We start from the raw sequence: 20,799 nt of genomic DNA on the forward strand, positions 1-20,799 counted from the left end.
GTTACCTATCATATATTTTAATTGTAATGAGGTTGGCCATATTGCAGCAAGATGTCTTGAGAAGAAGAAAAACAAAAATGGAGACAAATACAGGTAAAAGAGATGAGAGTAGCAAAGAATACAAAGACAAAGGAAAGAAGGCTTGCTACATTGCTGAAGAAGAATCTAATGATGAATCAGATGATCATGATGGAGTTGTCTATGTTGCTATGAAAGATGATTTTGATGAAGATGAGGCAACTACATTAGTATCTTATGTGAACAAGAGTGATAGATGGATCATTGACAATTGATGTTCCCATCACATGACTAGAGACAAAAGTTCGTTCAAAACCCTTGTGCATTATAATGGAAATAGTGTTAGATTTGGTAATGATGCACCTGTTTGATAAAAGGTAAAGGATCAATAAAATTGACAGACAAGATCATATGTGACAATGCTTACTATGTGGAAGGACTTAACTATAATCTGTTGAGTGTGTCACAATTGGATAGTTCAGGCTGCAGATTTGAATTTGAACATAAGAAAGCTAAGATCTATGATGTTGATGGTGAACTCATTCGAAGTGGTGATCAAACAAGAGGTAATCTATTTTATCTTGACATTAGTGAAGCAACTTGTCTTGTTGTACAAATTGATGATATGTGGTTATGGCACAAAAGGTTATGCCATGTAAACCTTGATAACTTAGCTAGTATGAATAAGATGAAAAGAGTCAAAGGTTTGCCAAAAATGAAGAACCTGATAATGTGATTTGCAAACAATGTCAATTAGGCAAGATGACAAAGTTTAGTTTTAGGAATAAGACTCATACTTCAAAAGAAATCTTGGAATTAGTTCATACTAATTTATGTGGACCAATTGATGTGTAAAGTTACAAAGGTGACAAATACTTCATTCTCTTTGTTAATGATTATTCTAGAATAATGACAGTGATGTTTTTGAGAGAAACATCTGATGCTTTTCAAATATGCATATCATTAACATCGATAAAACAATCATCATAAACATTTTAGAAGCTTAAATTGATAAGAAAATTAAAATAAATCAAATGCTTTCATTATCAATGTATGGCATACACAGAAAAAATGCCCAAAGGCTCCAAATTTCAACCTAAAAATGACATAGCATATTAAAATGTCAATATTATAACTAAACTCCATATATCTTTGTATCTTGCTCAATAAATCCATTAGTGAGTAGATATCTTCCTATATATATATATTCTCACCATGGGTTTTTCCCCTCGTTGAGTTTTCCACGTAAAAAACTTGGCCTATTTGTGTGTGAAATGTTTTGATGATGGCTTTCAATTCAATTCTTCAATTGGATAAATATGATTTAATGCTTTCATTGAAAATAAAAATGTTTGAAGACTGATTCTCTAGGTGTGTTCAACATATACCGACTCGAAATCCAATCTAAGTGGTAAATCAAGAATAAAAAACTCCATATCTAAGAAGGATAATGGATATTAAAATGAGGCATTACTATTTACTACTTGTAACCTCGATTTTCAAACACTCAAATTTTAAACTTTGTGTTAAATCCAATATCGAGCTTTCCAAGAGTCCTCACGATGAGCGTTTATGTGATTACTGTATGAAGCCTTCATTTCTCAACTTCATTGCAAGTTGTTAAGTGTGGGCCCCATCTTCACTACCATCAAATTAGTTGTGAACTAAGTTCTCGGTTCGTATGTGGGTTCGTATGCGAGTTCGACATTCGCTCAAAAAAAAATTGGGCTGGGTTCAAGTTCGTTCGAGAATATATATATATATAGCAGCAAATAAAAGTTCATACACCATTACATCTCTACCAACTCGAGTGTGTGAATGAGGGTGATACGATCATGTGCATTCCTACTACATATACGTTTAACAAATATTATTATATAATATAAAATTATAAATCTGAAGATATACACATAATGTACAAACCTTTTTATATTAATCAAATATTATTATATAAATATAAAATTATAAATCTAAAGATATATTAAACATGGACATGTTATATATAAATTATACTATAACACTTAGTATCGTCCACATATCCCACGGGCCACAATGAATAGCCATGGCTTTTTCTGAACGGTCGTCTGTCTACTATACTCGCACAGTGTATTTTGGAGCTTTTGTTCAAGATCTGCAAACCATATATAAGTCTCAGTCGTCTATGTTTTTACGATCTATCTTTTAACATTTTTAAGTTTTTAACTTATTTGTTGTGGCTTGTCAGTCGTAACTTTAGGGTTGACACGACAAATATAAATAATAAAAATATTGTAAAAACATTCCACTAAAGTCCAAGAATTCTCCCAATGGCAGTCAAACTCGTTTTGGGTTCGATATTAGAATGCAAATTTCGCTCAAATGCGTGGCAAAATCGTCTAGGGTCCTGTTGGACGAAATTCCACCGAATATGTCAGAGAAAATGCGATTTGGTTTCGAATTTGAACCAACTTCAACTTTGCATCGAATCGAATACCGAATTTCATGTTCCCTAAACGAATACAGTAACTTAGGTTGTGAACATCTAAGTCTACATGGTCATGCCACATTCACAATATCAAGTTCAACTCTAAGGGATATGTCGTGAAATGTCTTATGTGTGTGTGCACTCCATATTGATCCTCCCTATTGGTGAAAATGTGAAAATGATTCAATTTTGAAAATTATAAAGTTCTAAGGGATATCGTTTCGCAAACATGCTTGTAATACCATTCCAAGCAATGAGGTCAATTTTCACAAAAAATAACTTACTTCACCATATGCAAGATTTTTATGCTTACTTTCTTGTGATCTATATTCAAAAAACATTAAAATTTCATTCTAAAAGCGCCGTCATGAAAAAAAAATTACAGGTTGTGGTCACCTCATTCTCCTTAATACTCCATTAAAATACAGTGCCAGTCAATAGTTATATTTTTGTAAATCAGGTGATTATTTTATAATGAGAAATATTAAAGTAATTTTTAAATTATTTTTATATTTTTAAATAGTAATAATTATTTTCCACTTAATCTTTGTTTTAGTAATTTGGGAGGAAATTATTTTAAAATGTTCAATTTTACTCTTTCCATCTATTACTATGCTAAATTGACCAAATTTTCTAGCTTCTAAACTAAAGTGCTTTATTGCTCCCTTGTTGCATACTTTCGTATATTAAAGAAGTATAAAGTGCTACCTTAATTGCCCATCATGTACTTTTATACTTTAAAGGGGAATCAAATACTCTATTGTTCACCCATTGTGTGTTCCCATACTCCAAAGAACTTGAAAGTACCACATTGCTCACATAACCTATAATTTCATACTCCAACCCCATGACTACCCAGAAGAAAGTAAATGCAAACCATAAATCCACGAAAACTTTAGCAAAACAATATAATTGATAAAATGTCTTCAAAGACATTTCATCTTTTGGAATGTGTGAATTACAACATTGTCAAAAGATGGATTTGTCGAAAAAGCTTACATATATGTACATTGTAGAACCAAAGATAATGCATGTGGGTTGTTGGAGTTGTTTTATGCAACTATATTAGGGTTAGAGTTTTTATATTTGTATTCCCTTGGTTGTAATTTTAAATCTCTAGGCAACATTTTCTTATCAATTGTTGACATGTCTCAATTAAGCCTTTTATGTCATTCACAAAAAAAATTGTCTCATAGGATAACCAACCCCCTTCCCCTTGGTTTGTTACCATAAGTCAATCGCCTTTATCCTATGGATTTTTTCATATATTATGACCTCATTGTTCCCACCACACGACAACTTAACCCTTGGCTTGTGCGCATGTGCATTACTTGGTTTTAAGTTATGCTACTTTGGTCCTCACTTATGTCTCCCTTAGCTCACAAGATTGTTGTGTTTGAGCCTAGTTGTTGCTTGTCTCAGTTTCTAATGTTACCTCGTTGACTCGTTGAAGCCTTTAGCTTGTTTCAACAAGTCACCGAGTTGCTTTTATGTGAAGCCTTTAAGTTCCCTTAGCACATTACTAAGTATGACATTGAAGCTAATGAATGATATCGATCAGTGACTCGTTGAGATTTTTTGTGTCCTACCACATTGACAACCAAATAGAGAGTTGGGTTTTCAACAAAATGCAAGTTCATGTGGATGGAGCTTTTGAACGAAGGGTTTACACATTGGCCTGTTAAAGGTTTCCAAATACCTTCACAAATCGACGAGTGTATGCATATGTCGACGTTGAACGCGGAACCAAGAGACGATGGTTACTCGTAATCCTATTGACATGCATCCCAAAGTTCTAGCAAATTGACAAGTGAACACAACAAAGGTATGAAGTGGAACCGCTCCTTGGCATGTCAAGATGTTTCATACTACATCGAGCTCTTGAGTACAGAAAGTAACGCACAGGTGTTGGTCCACGTAAGTGTCAATCCACGTGAGCAAGGGTTTGATTCAAAATATGTGCACACTGTCTCATCAAGATCTTCAAAGCGCTTTGTGGAGTTCACAAGTTAGAGAGTGTTGTTTAGCTGGTGGGCACGAAAAGATAATCAATTTGTTGACTCGTTGGAACTCTCCAATTGTTCTGATGCAAAATTAAGTCACATGGGGTGAAGAATGAATTGGTAAGTCCCTCATTGAGCTCTTCCTTGAACTCTAATGCATTGTCGAGTTAAACAATGTTGTGAACAATACGATAATGTGGCATGTATGGAATGAAGGTGTCTTTTTACAACTCATTGTCTCGTTGGAGCTCTTTCCAGCGCTTCAATGCGTGATCAAATTATTTGTGGCAATTTGAGAGCACACAATAAGACAAAGCAGCTCAAGTGCTCATTGAAGTTTTCCTTCAACTCTAATACATTATCAAGCTCGTTAACAATGATGGTACTGACACACTGTGGTAGTACACATTAGATGAAGGCGCAGTGTGTACTCAACAAGTTGCAGTCAAATGGTCTATTTTGTTGATGTGGCATGGTGGGTTCACGAACCTTTAAGGAATAAACCTGTTGAAAAACTGTTCATATCAAGCCTGGAGTAGAGTTGTGGAGTCGTGGACTGGAAAAGGTTAAAACTGTTGTGTGGGCTTGTATCAGATTCATGTATACAGTTTGGGGAATGTACTTCAGCCAGATTATTGAATAAAATATTTAAAAGCATCTAAATTGCCTTCTATTTGTTGATATGTTCATTTATTTTACTATCAGCAATTTCCAAATTCCAGAATTCATCAGATTCTTGAAAAATCTCAAGCAAACCATCAAAAACACACAAAAATTCAGAAAAATGCAAAAACAAACAAAAACAAAATATACTCAAATTTCCTTTTAAACCCTTCAATTCATGAACCTTTAAGGAATAAACCCATTGAAACACTGTTCAAATAAGGAAAAATATGGGAAAAAAAGGGAAATATGCATGAAAGCTTGATATTGTACTTGTAGTCACCAAATAATCAATGAGACTCACCTTCCAAGTTTTGCTAATTTATTTCAAGGCACTTTTAGTTCACAAGCATTTGAGAGTCCCCACAAAGTTTGCAACTGTCACTCAATATTTTCAAATTCGAAGTGTAATATCCTAAACCTATCAATACCCCAAACCTCAATACATTAAGAAATTCCTAAGTTGCCAATTCGGATTCAGGGACGTGAATTGGATCCATGGATTCGTGAAAAAAAACTCCCATTATGATTTGTAAGGATTCATGTGTGTGTGTGTGAATTATATATACAAAAAATAAGAGATGTGCATAATTCTAAAACTAAATCGTTTCATAGTATGAATCTATGATTCTAGTATGAATGTATGAATCTAGTATACTTGATCATTGATCTATTTTCATGATTATAAAGAAAATCAACACACATAAAAACATAAAACACCCTCTGGCCTATGGACAAATCGGGACAAATCTGGGCACAAATCTGAATCCAGATCCGGCCTCCAGGGACTACAAATCCGGCAACTAAGAGAATTTCCCATGATCAAAAGCTAGAAAGTCATTTGATCACTTAAAAGATCATATTTCTGTACTCTCTAGCAACACAAACCTCGTCTAAGTTAGCTTCATTATCTTCACCAACCTGATTATTAAATCTCTTTTCTTTTATTTCTCAGACAACCCAGGTTCCAGTTTTCTAAAGTGAACAATCAAATGATAACTACAGACAAACTTTATGACTGATAAGCAAAGAATATACAAAGGCCTCCCAATGTAACTTGAATAAACAAATATAAATTAGTAAAAGGAAAATCCTAAACAAACTTTGGATCAAGGCTTGAATTCCTATGCCTTTCTACGACTAGCAGCAATGTGTCCACCATGTCCTAATCCCTTCTACCTAAATCTGATATAACACTACTATTCCCAACCTGCATAATATTCGCAAGGTTATTGTGCCCAAAATTATATTGACAAACTAACACCGACCAACCATTTGACAGTAAAAACAAATACAAGGTGACAAAAGTAAAGATAAAGTAGATTGGCAATGGATATACCACATAATCAATAACCCTGGAGTGACAAGAGAGACAACTCAGAGCTCTATCTCTATGTGTGCACAAGTACTATCCATAAAGTTAATGTCAAATGTGCAATTGCAATACACTCAGCTATTGACAATACATGTGAATGAAACATCTATTACCATATCTGCAATGCTCAGTTGTTAAAAAAGCTCATAGCTCAAGTTCCATACATCTTTGTAGCAAGTCTCATCTTACCTACCATCATTATTTTCTCCAAACTTTATTATTGAATCACTTGTTTTCCTCATTTTCAGTTTAGAACACAGGGATGTGGGATAGGGCACCAGGGACATAATATTCCTACCCATTTCCTGTATTCCTCAACTTTGGGGCCATCCCCACAAGCATAGAGGGCATCCCATGGCAAGATCTCCTTAAATGGTGCACCAGAGCACCCCAGACACGTTTGGAAGTTCCTAGGGTATCCTGATGTCCCCCACAGACAGCACTTTTTAAAGATAATAAAAACAAGTTTAAAAGCAATTGAAAAGAAAAGGATAAAAAAGCTTTTTAAAAAAAGCTTTAAAATCCTAAACACTTTTGTGTGACAGCTGGAGAAATCCACCATCATTACAGCCTTGTGCAGCAATTTGAGTTCATACAATAAGTGTAGAGCTTTTCTTAATGTTACTGGTCCTTGATATGCTCGCTACAGAAGCAATAATACCTTTTCTTTTTCAGGCAGTGGCTATACCACACCAACATCGGCATTATGATATCATGCTTTCACACAATGACTACCATTATAGTCTGTTACTGCTATTGTTGGACCTTGTGATTTGACAAAATACAATAGAAATTACCATTCTAATTCCCCAGGGAAATTTCTGTGACAACAACAGTCTACTATGATACTTCCTTTCTGTGCACATACACTGGGCAGAAGCATTAGAGTATTGTTATGTGCTATGATGTTCATAATTATTCCATCATATCAGTATTGCAATGTCATGATGATTCAGATTCAATTTTTAAATAGTTTCAATTTTTCCCTGTAAACATACTATAAAGTATAATACAAATTTTTAAAGAGTTCGGTAAGGATTTATCATCAACAGCTCATTAGTGCCAACCACATTGCAAAAGAGGAGTTTTCCAACTACAAATATTTGATGGTACTTTAAAACTTTCTCCTCATTTGCCTGGATTCTGATTTTCAGGTAATATGATTTATTATTTGACAATCAGCATTGTATGAATCAAGACTTCAATTGAGGCTTACCACTCCACTCTGTATATAAAAATGTTCTCTTAAAAAATGGCTTTTTAGTTCTACGCTATTAACTAAGAATTTAGATATGTGTGAATCAAACCAACTTAGATCCTCAAATCCCAATCAAATTGACTCTAGTTCCTAGGAAATATATCGGTCATGTATATTAACAACTCATAAATTGTGCAAGCAATGAAAGACTATAAAGACAACATTGAAATGTCCTGGAAAAATCTTCTCTAATTTGGTAATACTTTGTTCAATTCCAGACTTGACTTTACTGCTGTGCATATCAGAGCACAGATTTGGTATAAAAATGTGATCAGAGAAACACGCATTGGAAATTAAACACTTCAAGAACAATATGCTAAGTTTCCGATTCGGATTCGGGCATGTAACTCGGTTCAGTGGATACGTGAAAAATAAATTCCCATTATGATTCATAAGGATATGTATATGTATATGTATATGTATATGCATATGTAGATGTAGATGTAGATGTACATGCACTATATATACAAATAGATAAGAGAAATATACATAATTCTAAAACTAAATCATTTCATAGTATGAATCTATGAATCTAGTAAACTTGATCATTGATCTATTTTGACAATTATAAAGAAAATCAACACACTAAAACACCCTTTGGCCCATGGACGAATCGGGACGAATCCTGGAACGAATCTGGATCCAGCCTCCAAGGTACAAATCCAGCAACCAAGACAATATGTGTTTGTCTCAACAACAATTTTATTAACGATGACTCAGATTCATCAACATAGGTAAAGGAAGCAAATGATTAGAATTAGGTGATTGCATTTTCTCAAAGAGAACTCGTACCCACATGTTCCTTGAGCATCATTACCGCTAAGCAACAATGTCTTCCGAATGATGTGAAAGCACCTTCACAAGCTTCAGCAATGATGACTCTGTAATATCCCCTTCCTAAGTTAATTTGGCATGGAGAGACCATTAGCCTGTTCGAGAAATTCCCATAGGCTAATGAGTGAGCTTTGGGAATCCTGGGGGTGTTGACAGAAATAATGTCATGTTCCAACTGGTATGTGGAACCCTTTTCTGGAACCTTTTTGGACACTTTCTCCAATATTTGTTATTTCTAGTAAATCACTGATGAGATTTTTAGTAAATCACTGATGAGCACAACAGAGACAGTTTCTATTTTTAGTAATGTCGGTGGAGTTGGATTTCAATGATTCTCATGAGATTTGATGGTCCAGAGTTATTAAATAACAATAAATTATTGATTTTAAAGTAAAATTAAGTACTTAACTTTATTACAATAGCATAGTAAACCAAGTACTTAACTTTATTATAATAGTATCGTAAGTTAGTAAGCAATAAGAGAAATAAAGCTAGGTACTTAATATAGTAAGCCAATTATCTATTCTCCACATAGGCTAAAGTATTTAGTAAAGGGAATTAAGTGTTTAATTAAATATAAGGAGGAAACAGCTATAGTTATTGCTAATATCAATTTAATTATTCATTGGTAATCATTAAAGGGTACCACTTAAATCATGACTTAATATTTCTAGGCTATAATTCCTGGTGAGACACAAGTTATAGCCAGACCCATATTATTTATGGCCTAAGTCAAAACCAAAGAATAGAAAATATGATCCAGTTCATGGTCCGCGTGTGCAAATCTGGCAACTAGGATTTTTCAGAAAAAGAATTTTCTACAACGAAGGGATTGAATTGAGATAGGGTATTCATTTCTATCTGTCGATGTTTGCAGTGAATTTTCTCTGCAAGATCTGAATTCTGCTTTTCAGGATGAAACCCTTGAAAGGTGTATTTGGACACAACCCCAAACATATTGTGTCCTTCTTCGTTTGGGGTACAGGAACGAAGCAGCTGCAGCAAGTATTGGGATCATATTTCAGTCTTATTTGGTTGAAGTAAGTTTGAGCGGCTTCAGAATTTCAAGGCATCCATTAACAAAAGGTGCCATAAATAATTAAATTGCAGGTCTGCAACTAATTGATATAATCTTCCTTATCAGGCAGTCAGGTCAGTGAATGATAGTTTCAATCTCAAAGTAATCATTTTCAAGCTTCAATGCGTAAATTGACTTACCAATTTCAATTAAGGGCATATTATTATTGATTATCAACGCATTTATTTTCCATCTGTATTTCTTGAGCTTTATAATGCAATAAATCGAACCCTTATTGCTATGAGTCTATGATATTTCAGTGGTATCAGACTCACAAAACCTGCTAGCCTGTGAGGTTGCATGTCAGATTCTTCCATTGCATTTCAGTTTAGAAGCAATTTGTGAAGAGGGTTACTGTTGCATGTTATTTTTAGCACTCTTCTTTAGTGGATTTGTGGTGCATGTCAAATTTGAATTTCTTCTATGCACCCTAAAGTGGTAGGATCCCGTTTTCTGATCGGTTGTGAATGGCTTATGGAGATCTTCTGAGACGTCACCCTCAGGGATCCAGCATGGAGCAAGATGCCAGACAACAAAGGATGCAGACTCAAAAAGGAGTTTAGATTACAATATCAGGGTAGAGTGTGATTCAGTAGCCGCAGTTGCAAGGGCATGATTTGAGACGATGCCAATATCATCATTAAAATTGCATCAAACTAGGCAGAGCTACACAGGCAACAATTTGATGTCTGCCTTGTCGTAACAGTAATAAGTTGATGAGAGTTGGGGTGAAGGGTCTGAAGATCTGTGGTTTGGAGCGCTCTAAATGACAGCTCGAGCAGCAGCTACAGAAGTAAGAAATTAAAGCTTGAGTGTGCATAGATTGACAGAGTGGATCTCACGTATCTTCCTCGATGCTCAGTATATCAGACTGTTATGTATTCATGTTTTCACTGGAGGACACTTTTATAATGAGAAATCCATATCCTCAAGCATTATTCAGAATGTTTATATGAAAGGAAGTTGATATCTATCAATGTTCTGATATATTTCTTAAGTACCCAACATTGGACATTTGATATGTAAGGAACTTGATAATCTCTTACATCTGATATTGGAAATCTGTGTGTATCATTCTGGAGATTTAAGTCTTGTGAAATGATTCTATTTTGGTTTATGTCTACCTAGTCACAACAGTAATAAGGTGAACAGAGTTGGGGTGAAGGATCTGAAGATCTTGTTGGTACGTGAGTGTTGGATGAGAGTTCAGGTGTTGTCATTGATGGCAACATATGTCATTGGCGTGATCGCTTGGACTGACAATCAGTTTTGCGAAGGATAGAACACAAAAAATGCCCAAGTCTAGAGCAGGGATTCAGGATACAGTCAGACAGTTTTGATCAGCGATGATAGCAGAGCAATCAGAACTCGCTATAAGTTTGGGATTATGGCATATACAATGTATATATGTTTCTGGTATGGTCGCCTATGTTTATGTGATGATTGGCATATGTTTTGGTAGAGTGAAGTATAACTGACATAGCATAACAGTGGTACATGACAGTTGGTATGATCGGGCAATTTGGCCTAGCAAATTGAATTGTTTGGAAAATTCTATTGTATGGCAATTCAGGGACAACATCCAAGATATTTATTATTAACCCTTGGATAGCACGGTTCTATTTTGATTATTGGAGTTTGTGCTACACATTTTGTGAAGAGTTTTTGCAGGCTGACTGGATAAATTATATTGAAGGCTATAAAGAAAAGTTTTGTATGCAAGTATGGGATAGTGATGATATGATGATGGTATTATGACAGCAGTACAATATGTGCAAGCCTTGATGTTGGATCAGATCAGATGCGAGCTTCATTAGGGACTAATCAGACACTGTGATGTCATATATAGGTTCTGTAATTTGTAATACTTTCATTGTATTTGGACAGTGAGTCCAGAAGGTGGATTTAACCTTCATTCTCGAGCAAGTGTGCTCCCTTTTTGTTCTCAACTTCTAACAGGGTTGAAGGCCTCTAACTAGGTCTAGTCCTTTAATAGGGACATATGTACTAAATGCTGTGTAACAACTCCTAACAGGGTTAAATTTCTTAACAGAGACTTTCCAATTAGTGCATCATCTTGTGCTTACCATCCCCACCAGGGTTTTCCCTTGACCAGGGTTTCCTCGAGCACATAATTATGCTGTTATGAGTTCGTTCTTATTGTATACTTTACTTTCATGTATTGTGATTTGTGGATGTTTATGGTTAATATGCGAAGTAATAAAGTGGTTTGAAAATGCTGCAACACTGTTTCACCCCCCTCGTCCCCCCCCTCCCCCCCCGAGTGTTGCTTGACCCTAATAGATCTGCTATTGAAGTGCTCTAAATGACAGCTAAAGCAGCAGGTACACAAGTAGTAAATTAAGGCTTGCATCTGCATAGATCGACTGAGTGGGTCTCATATGCCTTCCTTGCTGCTCAATATATCAGACTGTTTTGTAAACATGTTTTCATTGGAGGATACTTTTATAATGCGAAATTCATGTCCTCAAGTATTAATAATTATATATCAATTTTCTGATATATTTCATAAGTACCCAACACTGGAAATTCGATATTCTCTTACATCTGATATTGGAAATCTGTGTATATCATTCTGCACATTTAAGTCTTGTGAATGATTCTATTTTGATTTATGAAATGAAATAGTATGAAAGTTGCTGTCTGCAACAGAATTATGTATTGTTCAGCCTATCATTGGGAGTTGGCATCTTTCAAAATCAAAAGAGGAAAAAGCTGTAATTAATGCTAATATGAATTTAATTATTCATTGGCAATCATTAAAGGGGGCCACTTAAATCATGACATACCATTCCTAGGCAATAATTCCTAGTGGGATATTAAATAAAGTTAGGCCCATATTATTTATTGCCCAAGTAGAATAGGAGAGGTGATTGAATGCTTTTTCTTATACAAAGGGGTCAAATTGAGATAGGGTATTCATTCTATCTATAAATTTTTGCAATGAATTTTCTTTGCTAGACCTGAATCCTTCTTTTCGGAACAAAACCCTTGAAAGGTGCATGCTTGAAGCAAACCCAGGCATATTTTATGCTTTTTCATTCAGCCATGCACTATAGAAGCAGCTGCAGAAAGTATTGGGATCAGGTTTCAGTCTTATCTGGGTAAGAAGTAAGTTTGAGCGGCTTCAGAAATTCAAGGTATCGTTTAGCAGTAATCAGTATGAAGATTTTGGAGCTTTTTGCAACAACAGAGATGCAGCACATGAAGGCACCACAAATAATCAAATCACAGGACTGCAACTAATTGAAATAATCTTCCTTATCAAGCAGGCAGGCCAGTGAATGACAGTTTCAAACTTTGAGTAATCATTTGCAAGCTTGAATGTGTAAATTGATTTCCCAATTTCAATAGTAGATCTTTTATTATTGATTGTCAATGCATCTATTTTCCATCCATATTTCTTGAGCTTTTTTGATGTAATAAATTGAAAACTTATTGCTGTGATATTGGTAACAAGTTATCTAGGCAAGTAATACATATTATGATAAAATTCGTTAAATCCAAGGAAAGGATCTCACTTTCTCTATCCAGCCCCCTTGTAAAGAACTCCAAGAAGCATCTAGAATATTATCATTTAACTAAATTAATTAAGTAGGATGCATACCCTATCCATGCACATCCAGTGGATGCGTACTGTTCGGATGCGTCATCTACATACACTGTTAAAAAGTCCAGGATGCACATCCCAGAATGTATATTTCTTTAATTTTTTGTATATACATAAATATATCCAAATATTTCTATACAGTAAATTTCTTTTTTTTTTTTTGTATATTTGGCATTTGGCATTGATCAATGATGAAGTATCGTAGTCATACTATCAAATAATTAAGTTTTACAAATCTGTATAATTCTTTTAAAAGAATTGTGTGTGTGTGTGTGTGCCCAAATGCATCCAAATGCCAAAAAAATCTCACGCATCCACATACCCGCATCCAAACCAGTAACTAAGATATTATGTCATCATTTGAATATTTCATTTATTTTTGACAACATATAAAAGCAAATTTAATTAACTGTCGCCTGAAAAACTGGGGACATTACAGACATGCTTGCTGTAAAACTACATGCAAAATTAGATGTTACTTAAAACTTGAATAGTCAAACAATAATGTAACTCCAATAAGCAAAGAATGTAATACCTCATTCTGTAACTTAAATAAATAAACATCAATTGAAAAAAGTTCGGTAGCATAAAATCATACCTTAATACCCAGATTTCTGTGCCAAAACTGGCAATCAGCAGCACCCCCAGCCATGGTACCAAGTAAATGTGGGTTGATTTCAATAATTTTCTTCACAGACTGTGATGCTGTTACAAAACCAAATATGTGCTAAGAATCTGATAAAATGTTGGTCAAGAAAGTCAACATTGCATGCACTTCTAGACCATCAAAATACCCCCACTTTCGTAAGTATAACAATCTCACCAAATTTTCAATGAAAAATTTTACATGAAAAAAAAATTGTGAAAACGGCCTGAGTGAAAAAACTTCTTGGTTCAACAATACAACAAACAATAAATCAGAAGTTTTCAATAATGAGGATCTACCTCCACTAACATATAACGACTGAGTTCTAACTATGAATTCATGTCAAGTTTCACTGAAGTGTGATACCAGCATCTTAAATTTGTCATTATTCTCCTCATCAAGGTCTATGACTGAATTGCTTAAACAAATTAATTCCCAAGCCACTAGTATCTTATCCTAGCTCGGACATATGATGTTTGAATTAGACAACTTATAAAACTTACTTCAACTGTATAATTATACTCATTGATGTACTACGATAACTTATAAAACTTACTTCAACTGTATAATTATACTGATTGATGTAGTGCTGACAGAGGGCTCACCAAATTGCAAAACTGGCCGAGTTTTCTGGCCTGGTGAGTTTCTAAGACTTCTACTGGCACCAAAAACTCGAGTACTTGCCTATTTTTTTTGACAAAAATGCGGTCGTAGTTTTATAGCAGCACTTGAAGGAAAAAAAGGGCCCAAATTAATGTCATTTGTATATTGCTGAGAGGGGGAGAATAGTTTTCCAAACACTTGAAAATTGATTTCTATCAATTTGAAGCAGATTTGAGGTGGTTTTTAAAGAGGATGACATCAATGATTGCAAGAGAAAGCTATGGAGGATGGGGGTGGATTTGGTTTCACATTGGATGACACTGAATTGAATGATTAGCCATTGCTAGTGTCAGAAGAAGTTAGAGGCAGAGCTACATCCAATATGGAGGACGACCCACAGGCTGAGTCAGACATACCGAGTGAGGAGGCACAGTCATGCACAATGCAGACTTCTAAAACTAGACCCTTTAGTTATACCTCTCCCTTAGTTTTTTATAGAGCTGGGAAGAGGAAGATGTGATTGTAATGATGTATTTACTTTTACTTACACATAAATTATTTACTATTTTGCTTCCAGCCATCAGCTATTCTCATGAGAATACAATTTTGTACCAACTTTGTGTTTAAATATCTCTAAACTAAGCTTGTTTCATTTGTGTTCTCATTTATTGACTCATTGGATGCATCTTCTCACTGAATTTTGCAAAAAGAATGCATTTCTATTAAGCAATTTTATGTTCCAATTTTTTTGCCAAGTTTTTACTTGTTCCCTGAAAAAAATTCTCCAGCCTTGGCACGTTTTTGGCTTTGGCGAGTTTTCCAACTATGATTATACTGAACAAAGAGATCAGAGGTCAAAGCAAAATTGGCATATATTGCAAGTCTACACTACAGTATGATCTTACTCCTTTATTATTTCACTGTTCTAAAGAATTATGCACAAGAGAAGACTCGTAAGACTAGATATAAAAATTAAAAGAGGCCAGTTAGAATTCATACAAATATATCCTCCCATGCTGGCACGAGAATCAGCAGCAACAATAATACCCTCCTTGAATATAAAAGCCAGAGTTGTTGTCCCTTTCGCTGGTTTCACCATTTGTACTGCTGCTTTTTGGAAACCATCAAACTGCAGATACAGAAAAACTTCAGTCTGCAAACAATCTAGCATAGATGATTGTGAAAGTTCCTTTGCACTAGCTGGCAGACAAGGCAGTGCACTAATAGAATCATTTTGTGTTTAAACCAAGAGTTCCAATTTAGAATCCCAAGCATATGGTACCACCCTGTAAAGCATTGCCTCTATAATGTACACTTCAACATCCAAAGCAATAAGTATGTATTACAAATTCATTTTATAGCAAAAAAAACTCACAAACACAAGTTAACAGAGAGCATAGGATGATTAAGTTAAACTCTTCAACTGCTTTCCAGTGCTTACAATTATCATTTGGAATCCTAGAAAACAACATAAATGTGCTTCACTCCATGAGTTTAATATTTATTGTATGTTTTTTATAGAGATAGGTACCATACATCAGTGTCATTTGGCAACTTGAATGATGGTGTTTGGGACAAAATGTCAGAAATGTTATCATTTGGGAGCTGATGTAGCGTTGCGGGTTCAAGGCCACTAAAGTCGAGCTTCATCTTGTAACCTATACAACAAAGAAGCATATACAAGATAATTTAGTCAAAAAGAAATAAATAAATTGTTATAGCCACAACAATAAATCTTATTGCAATTCAGTACAAAACTATTCTTTAAACATTTGTATTGCCTCCACCAAAAAAAGAGAAATAATTTATCAGTATCACGACTATGTCATGACCACTCATTAGAAAAATAAAAAATGATACATTAACTTTGTTTCTACAGCAGAAGTAAACTCTCAGCTAAGAAAATTCTTTAGCTGCGCAACATTTCTCTCTATCTATAAAAATGAGAATATCAACATATCGAGACATTTTGTGCAAGTAAAAGGCACAACTTGAACTCAAAATCCCTGCCCATCAATGTTTACAAATTATAAACCTCAATATTTACTAATTTGTGTATTGGTTTGAACATACAGAAGACAACTATGAACCCGAGTGCTTGTAAATGGAAACAGAAAAAATTAGTCTTAAGTGCAGAAATTTTCCCTATTGAATGCAAACTAAGTATTCTTGACTCTTAGAAGGCATCAGGTAATCCTAAAAAAATATAAGTTTACCTCCCTCCAGTCATGTTTAGCAAAAGGAAAATGTGTATTTCTTGGATCTCTATAAACAACTCAAAGTTATGGAAATTATAGCTCAAACAACAATATTGAGATGCATATGAATTTTAAAAATTAACATATGAGCAATATTCTACCATAGATTTGAGTTTCGGTGAGTTTTCTATTTATGACTTGGGCATTCACTTTGTTTGAAGTTAAACTACAATCTCCATCTTATTCCCTCAAAAGAATTTTTCAATTTTAAATATTTATTTAACAAACTCCTAGTATAATTTAGTCAAATTCTGGTTAAATTTTCTATAAACAAAAAAATTAATAACCTGTGGAACTTTGTTACTAAATAATATAACTCTCTAATCATAATTCACTGCCCCAACAACTTTATTTGTTACAACTTGCATCTCAGATTTAAGGAGAGGATTTTATCAAAAATATAAAATCTCGCTCAAAATTAAAGTAAGGATGATTTTGGGATGTATACTATTATCCTATCAATGGCAAACACAAAATTTTAAATACTGCCCAGGTGGAAATCAAAATCTTAGTAGGCATACTATGCCATGAATTTGACTAAGCGACCTGAACCATACTGCTACTCTCAAAATAAAATTCTGTTTTGTAGCATTTTTGTAGTGCAGCCCATTAACAAGGAAATAGCAAGCCGAGCAAAGCCGATTCTACAGATAAAACCCAACTACGTATTTCAAAAGAACACGTCGAGTGTCGGAAGAATATAAGAAGTCACAAATTGCATTTACATGCTAGGGTTACAAAGAAAGATGCAATATGAACATATTCCCGAGATAATGAGAAAGTTATGGTCGCAGTAATTTTTCCCCAACCCAGTCAATAAAATGAATTGGTAACTGGGAGACTTAGAAGCATAAACTTTTACACCAGTCATTCATTTGAGCTCGGATCTTCCATTTTGCATTTTCATTCTGTGATTATCAGATTGGAATTTTTTCAGTAATGAGTATCATATTTATCGACAAACGAATGACAGCGTTTAATTTGTACTTGGGACCTCTTTGTGCTGTAAATTTTCATTTGAAACGTACAATCAACATTACCATAAAATTCGCTTCAGAACATTTTTAAGAACAAGCATTCATGGAAGACCAAATAAAAAATATAAACGCGCATAGATATCACCAATCGAAGCGTGTAGCATGGAAGTATAAATATTTGAAACTCACAGACCTAATTTTCTCCCTGCGAATGTTGATCCGATGAAACTGCCAGCCGGTTGAATATTCAGCAAAAATGGAACCTGATAAAGTAAAAACCCGGTAGCCCTAGCGTTAGTTATAAATCAAGAAGATACAGGTAGCTGTAGTTAAGAAATGCATTGAATTGTGAGGTTAATATTTAACTGGTAGGGTTCCAACCGGAAAACGTGGAAAGGAAGAAAAGCCTGCGCTTTTGAGTTTTTTTTTTTTCCAAATTTGTTCTTTTCGCTTTAATGACTACCAATCTCACTTGATTAAGTGCGTAATAGGTACATTGATTAAGTGTGTAATAGGTACGTCTAATTGTTTGCCAAAAAAAAATTAGAAACATTATTATTTATTTTATTGTTCTCATACTTTATTGTAAATGTTTGACATTTTAGGTTATTTAATATTAATTTAGATAAGAAAATTTGAATTCATAATCCTTGTATAGAAATGGAAGTGTAGAAGTGTTACATGTATTGTTTTTATCACCTTTCATAATAATTGTTTAAGATGGAGTTTATAAAGTGATACATCTTTTGTATTAATCATATTTCGATATGCACAATTATGTCATCAATGAAGGCTTGTGTAGAAAATAGTTTTTCAATTAGTGCATCTCTTCTTTTCATCAACATTGAATTGCTAACTTTGAATTTGTATTCTAATTAATAGAAAAAAAAACTATCTTAAATTTTGTTGTGTAACAAATGGGTTATGTTGCATACGTGCATAGCTTTCAAATGTGAATGGTTGTTGAATTTGGAGGTATGCAAGTTCACTAACTCTTGATATTGTCCTGAATGTTAACCCCTATCAGTCAATGTTCCCAATGTTGATTGTTGCTCTTTGAAGTGTAAGTCCTTGTGATTTGCGTATTGTTAGGGCTTGTGCCATTTTTAATGGTATTTGATGGTAGATGCCACAACTTATTGGTAGCACCAGAATATATTTCGGGCTCTTTAGGTCCCATGTTGGCCCAATGTAGTTTTTAAATTCCACAACTACAAACAGAGAGAGTTGAGGTGGTTTTTCACTGTCGTTGCATACATTTTTATTTTACTTGTCCAAGCGCACCATTGACAATTCTAGTTTCTACCCACAAATTTGCACAAAGCATGACCTCTTGGTCAATAAATAGACAATGGATTTATTTAGCTTTAAAATAGTTACACTTTGAATTAGAAACTAATTATAATTTATGTGTGGTCAAATGGTACAAGAAAATAAAAGTATTATTCTATTAAGTGCAAATGGTGGAGGTCTAAGTGTGAAAGACCTTAAGATATACCACCCAAGTTTTGTTGTAAAATAAATAGTCAAATCCATGAATGAAAATGAAGCTAACAAAACATTGACTTGTCAATACAACATTAAAGCTATCCCTAAAAAGGGGCTAACTATACAAGTTTAATCATAAATATAGACTAATAACTTATAATATCCTTTTCCTTTAGCTATAAAATAACATATAAACTTGTTTGATTGATCTTGCACGAATAATAGGTTATTTTTATTTAGTTGAGTATTAATCCAATTAATTTGTAACAATGTTGACTAAAGTTTTAAAATGTTGTAAATGGACTGCATATTACTATTAAAAAAGAAGATAAATACCATTAAAAAAATCTTCTTTGTAAAATGCAATATTTATATAAGAATAGACCAAGCTATCATGTTGTAATTGTGATTCTTTCCTTGGAGTTCAAATTATTTTTTACAAGCTATTAGTCAAATAAGTAGTTGATGATTTTAGTGAATTCAATCGTAAAAATATTTCTTACAAATTTAAAAGGCAACCTAATAGAATCACATTTTAGTAGTCTATTTACTTCTAAGAGCACCACAATTAATGGATGTTATGGGACTATTCTTCATTGTTGAAGATCACTTTTAAAATATTTTTGGTATCTCCTAGACAAAGAATATCCAGTACTAAAAAGAATTTTAGTTGTTGTGAAGATAAAATTTATGTATCTTATATTCTCACTTATGACATGGTGCAATTAAAATTTTAAAAAAAGTTTTATACTAATTATAGGCCATTTTACATTAGTACTACTTGCTATTATAATCTAATTTATTTATCACTAAACCATCAAACATAACTTCTATTCTAAAAAATGTTTAGCAATATCATTGCTTTTAATATATTAAATTTTTAAAAAGTACACAATTATTTACATTAGTGATCTTTAAATATATTTCTGAAATAAAAAACACTATTTTTTCAATGTTTCAGAAACTCTTCAATAGAAATTTAAACTATATATCTCCTAATTTTTACTCCATTCCTCCATTTTTTATTGAATACTAATATTTTCTCTCCATTTATTTAAGGATTAGCAATTCCTTTTGAACAGATGCAACAAATCTAAAGTTATCTAGTTTTTTTGTTTTGTTTTTTTTTCCATTAAAAGATTTGGAAAACTTTTAAATAAATAGCTTAACTTTCTCCTCAATAATTATACTAGATCGTTTAAAATGCAACCCTTTATCTTCTTAATTGATTCCAAAAAAATTATAGACATTCTATCATCATCTCTCTACAAATCTCCCTGTGATTCATTGAAACATGTAGAGAAAATCCTCTCCTCATGGAGTCAATCGGTGGGACCCTACAAAATGTTAGAACATTTATTATGTTATTGTCATGCATGTCAAGTCTCTGAGTGCATATATTTAGACATCCTCCTATGCAGACTTTTCACATTTATCCCACATGTGGACGAATCAAATTTGTGCTTAACACCTATATTCTAGGCTGACACATGCATCCTCCTC

The 20,799-nt window shown here is 33.7% G+C and overlaps 1 protein-coding gene across 1 annotated transcript in view; it reads right to left on the reverse strand.

The window, feature by feature from the left end:
* LOC149576171 (proteasome subunit beta type-5-like) overlaps nt 1-18,081 on the reverse strand; it is a 39,654-nt gene extending 21,573 nt beyond the window's left edge. The window contains exons 1-4 of the mRNA XM_089816513.1: nt 18,002-18,081; nt 16,110-16,231; nt 15,573-15,702; nt 13,923-14,029 (exon numbers count right to left, since the gene is read on the reverse strand). Of these exons, the coding sequence (XP_089672639.1) occupies nt 13,923-14,029; nt 15,573-15,702; nt 16,110-16,223 (351 nt within the window). The 5' untranslated portion in view covers nt 16,224-16,231; nt 18,002-18,081. The remainder of the gene's footprint in view (nt 1-13,922; nt 14,030-15,572; nt 15,703-16,109; nt 16,232-18,001) is intronic.
* Between the last annotated feature and the right edge of the window lie 2,718 nt (nt 18,082-20,799).

This window comes from Cupressus sempervirens, chromosome 1 (assembly GCF_028749045.1).
Source record: "Cupressus sempervirens isolate cs-2001-9-10 chromosome 1, ASM2874904v1, whole genome shotgun sequence".
Taxonomy (NCBI): Eukaryota; Viridiplantae; Streptophyta; class Pinopsida; order Cupressales; family Cupressaceae; genus Cupressus; species Cupressus sempervirens.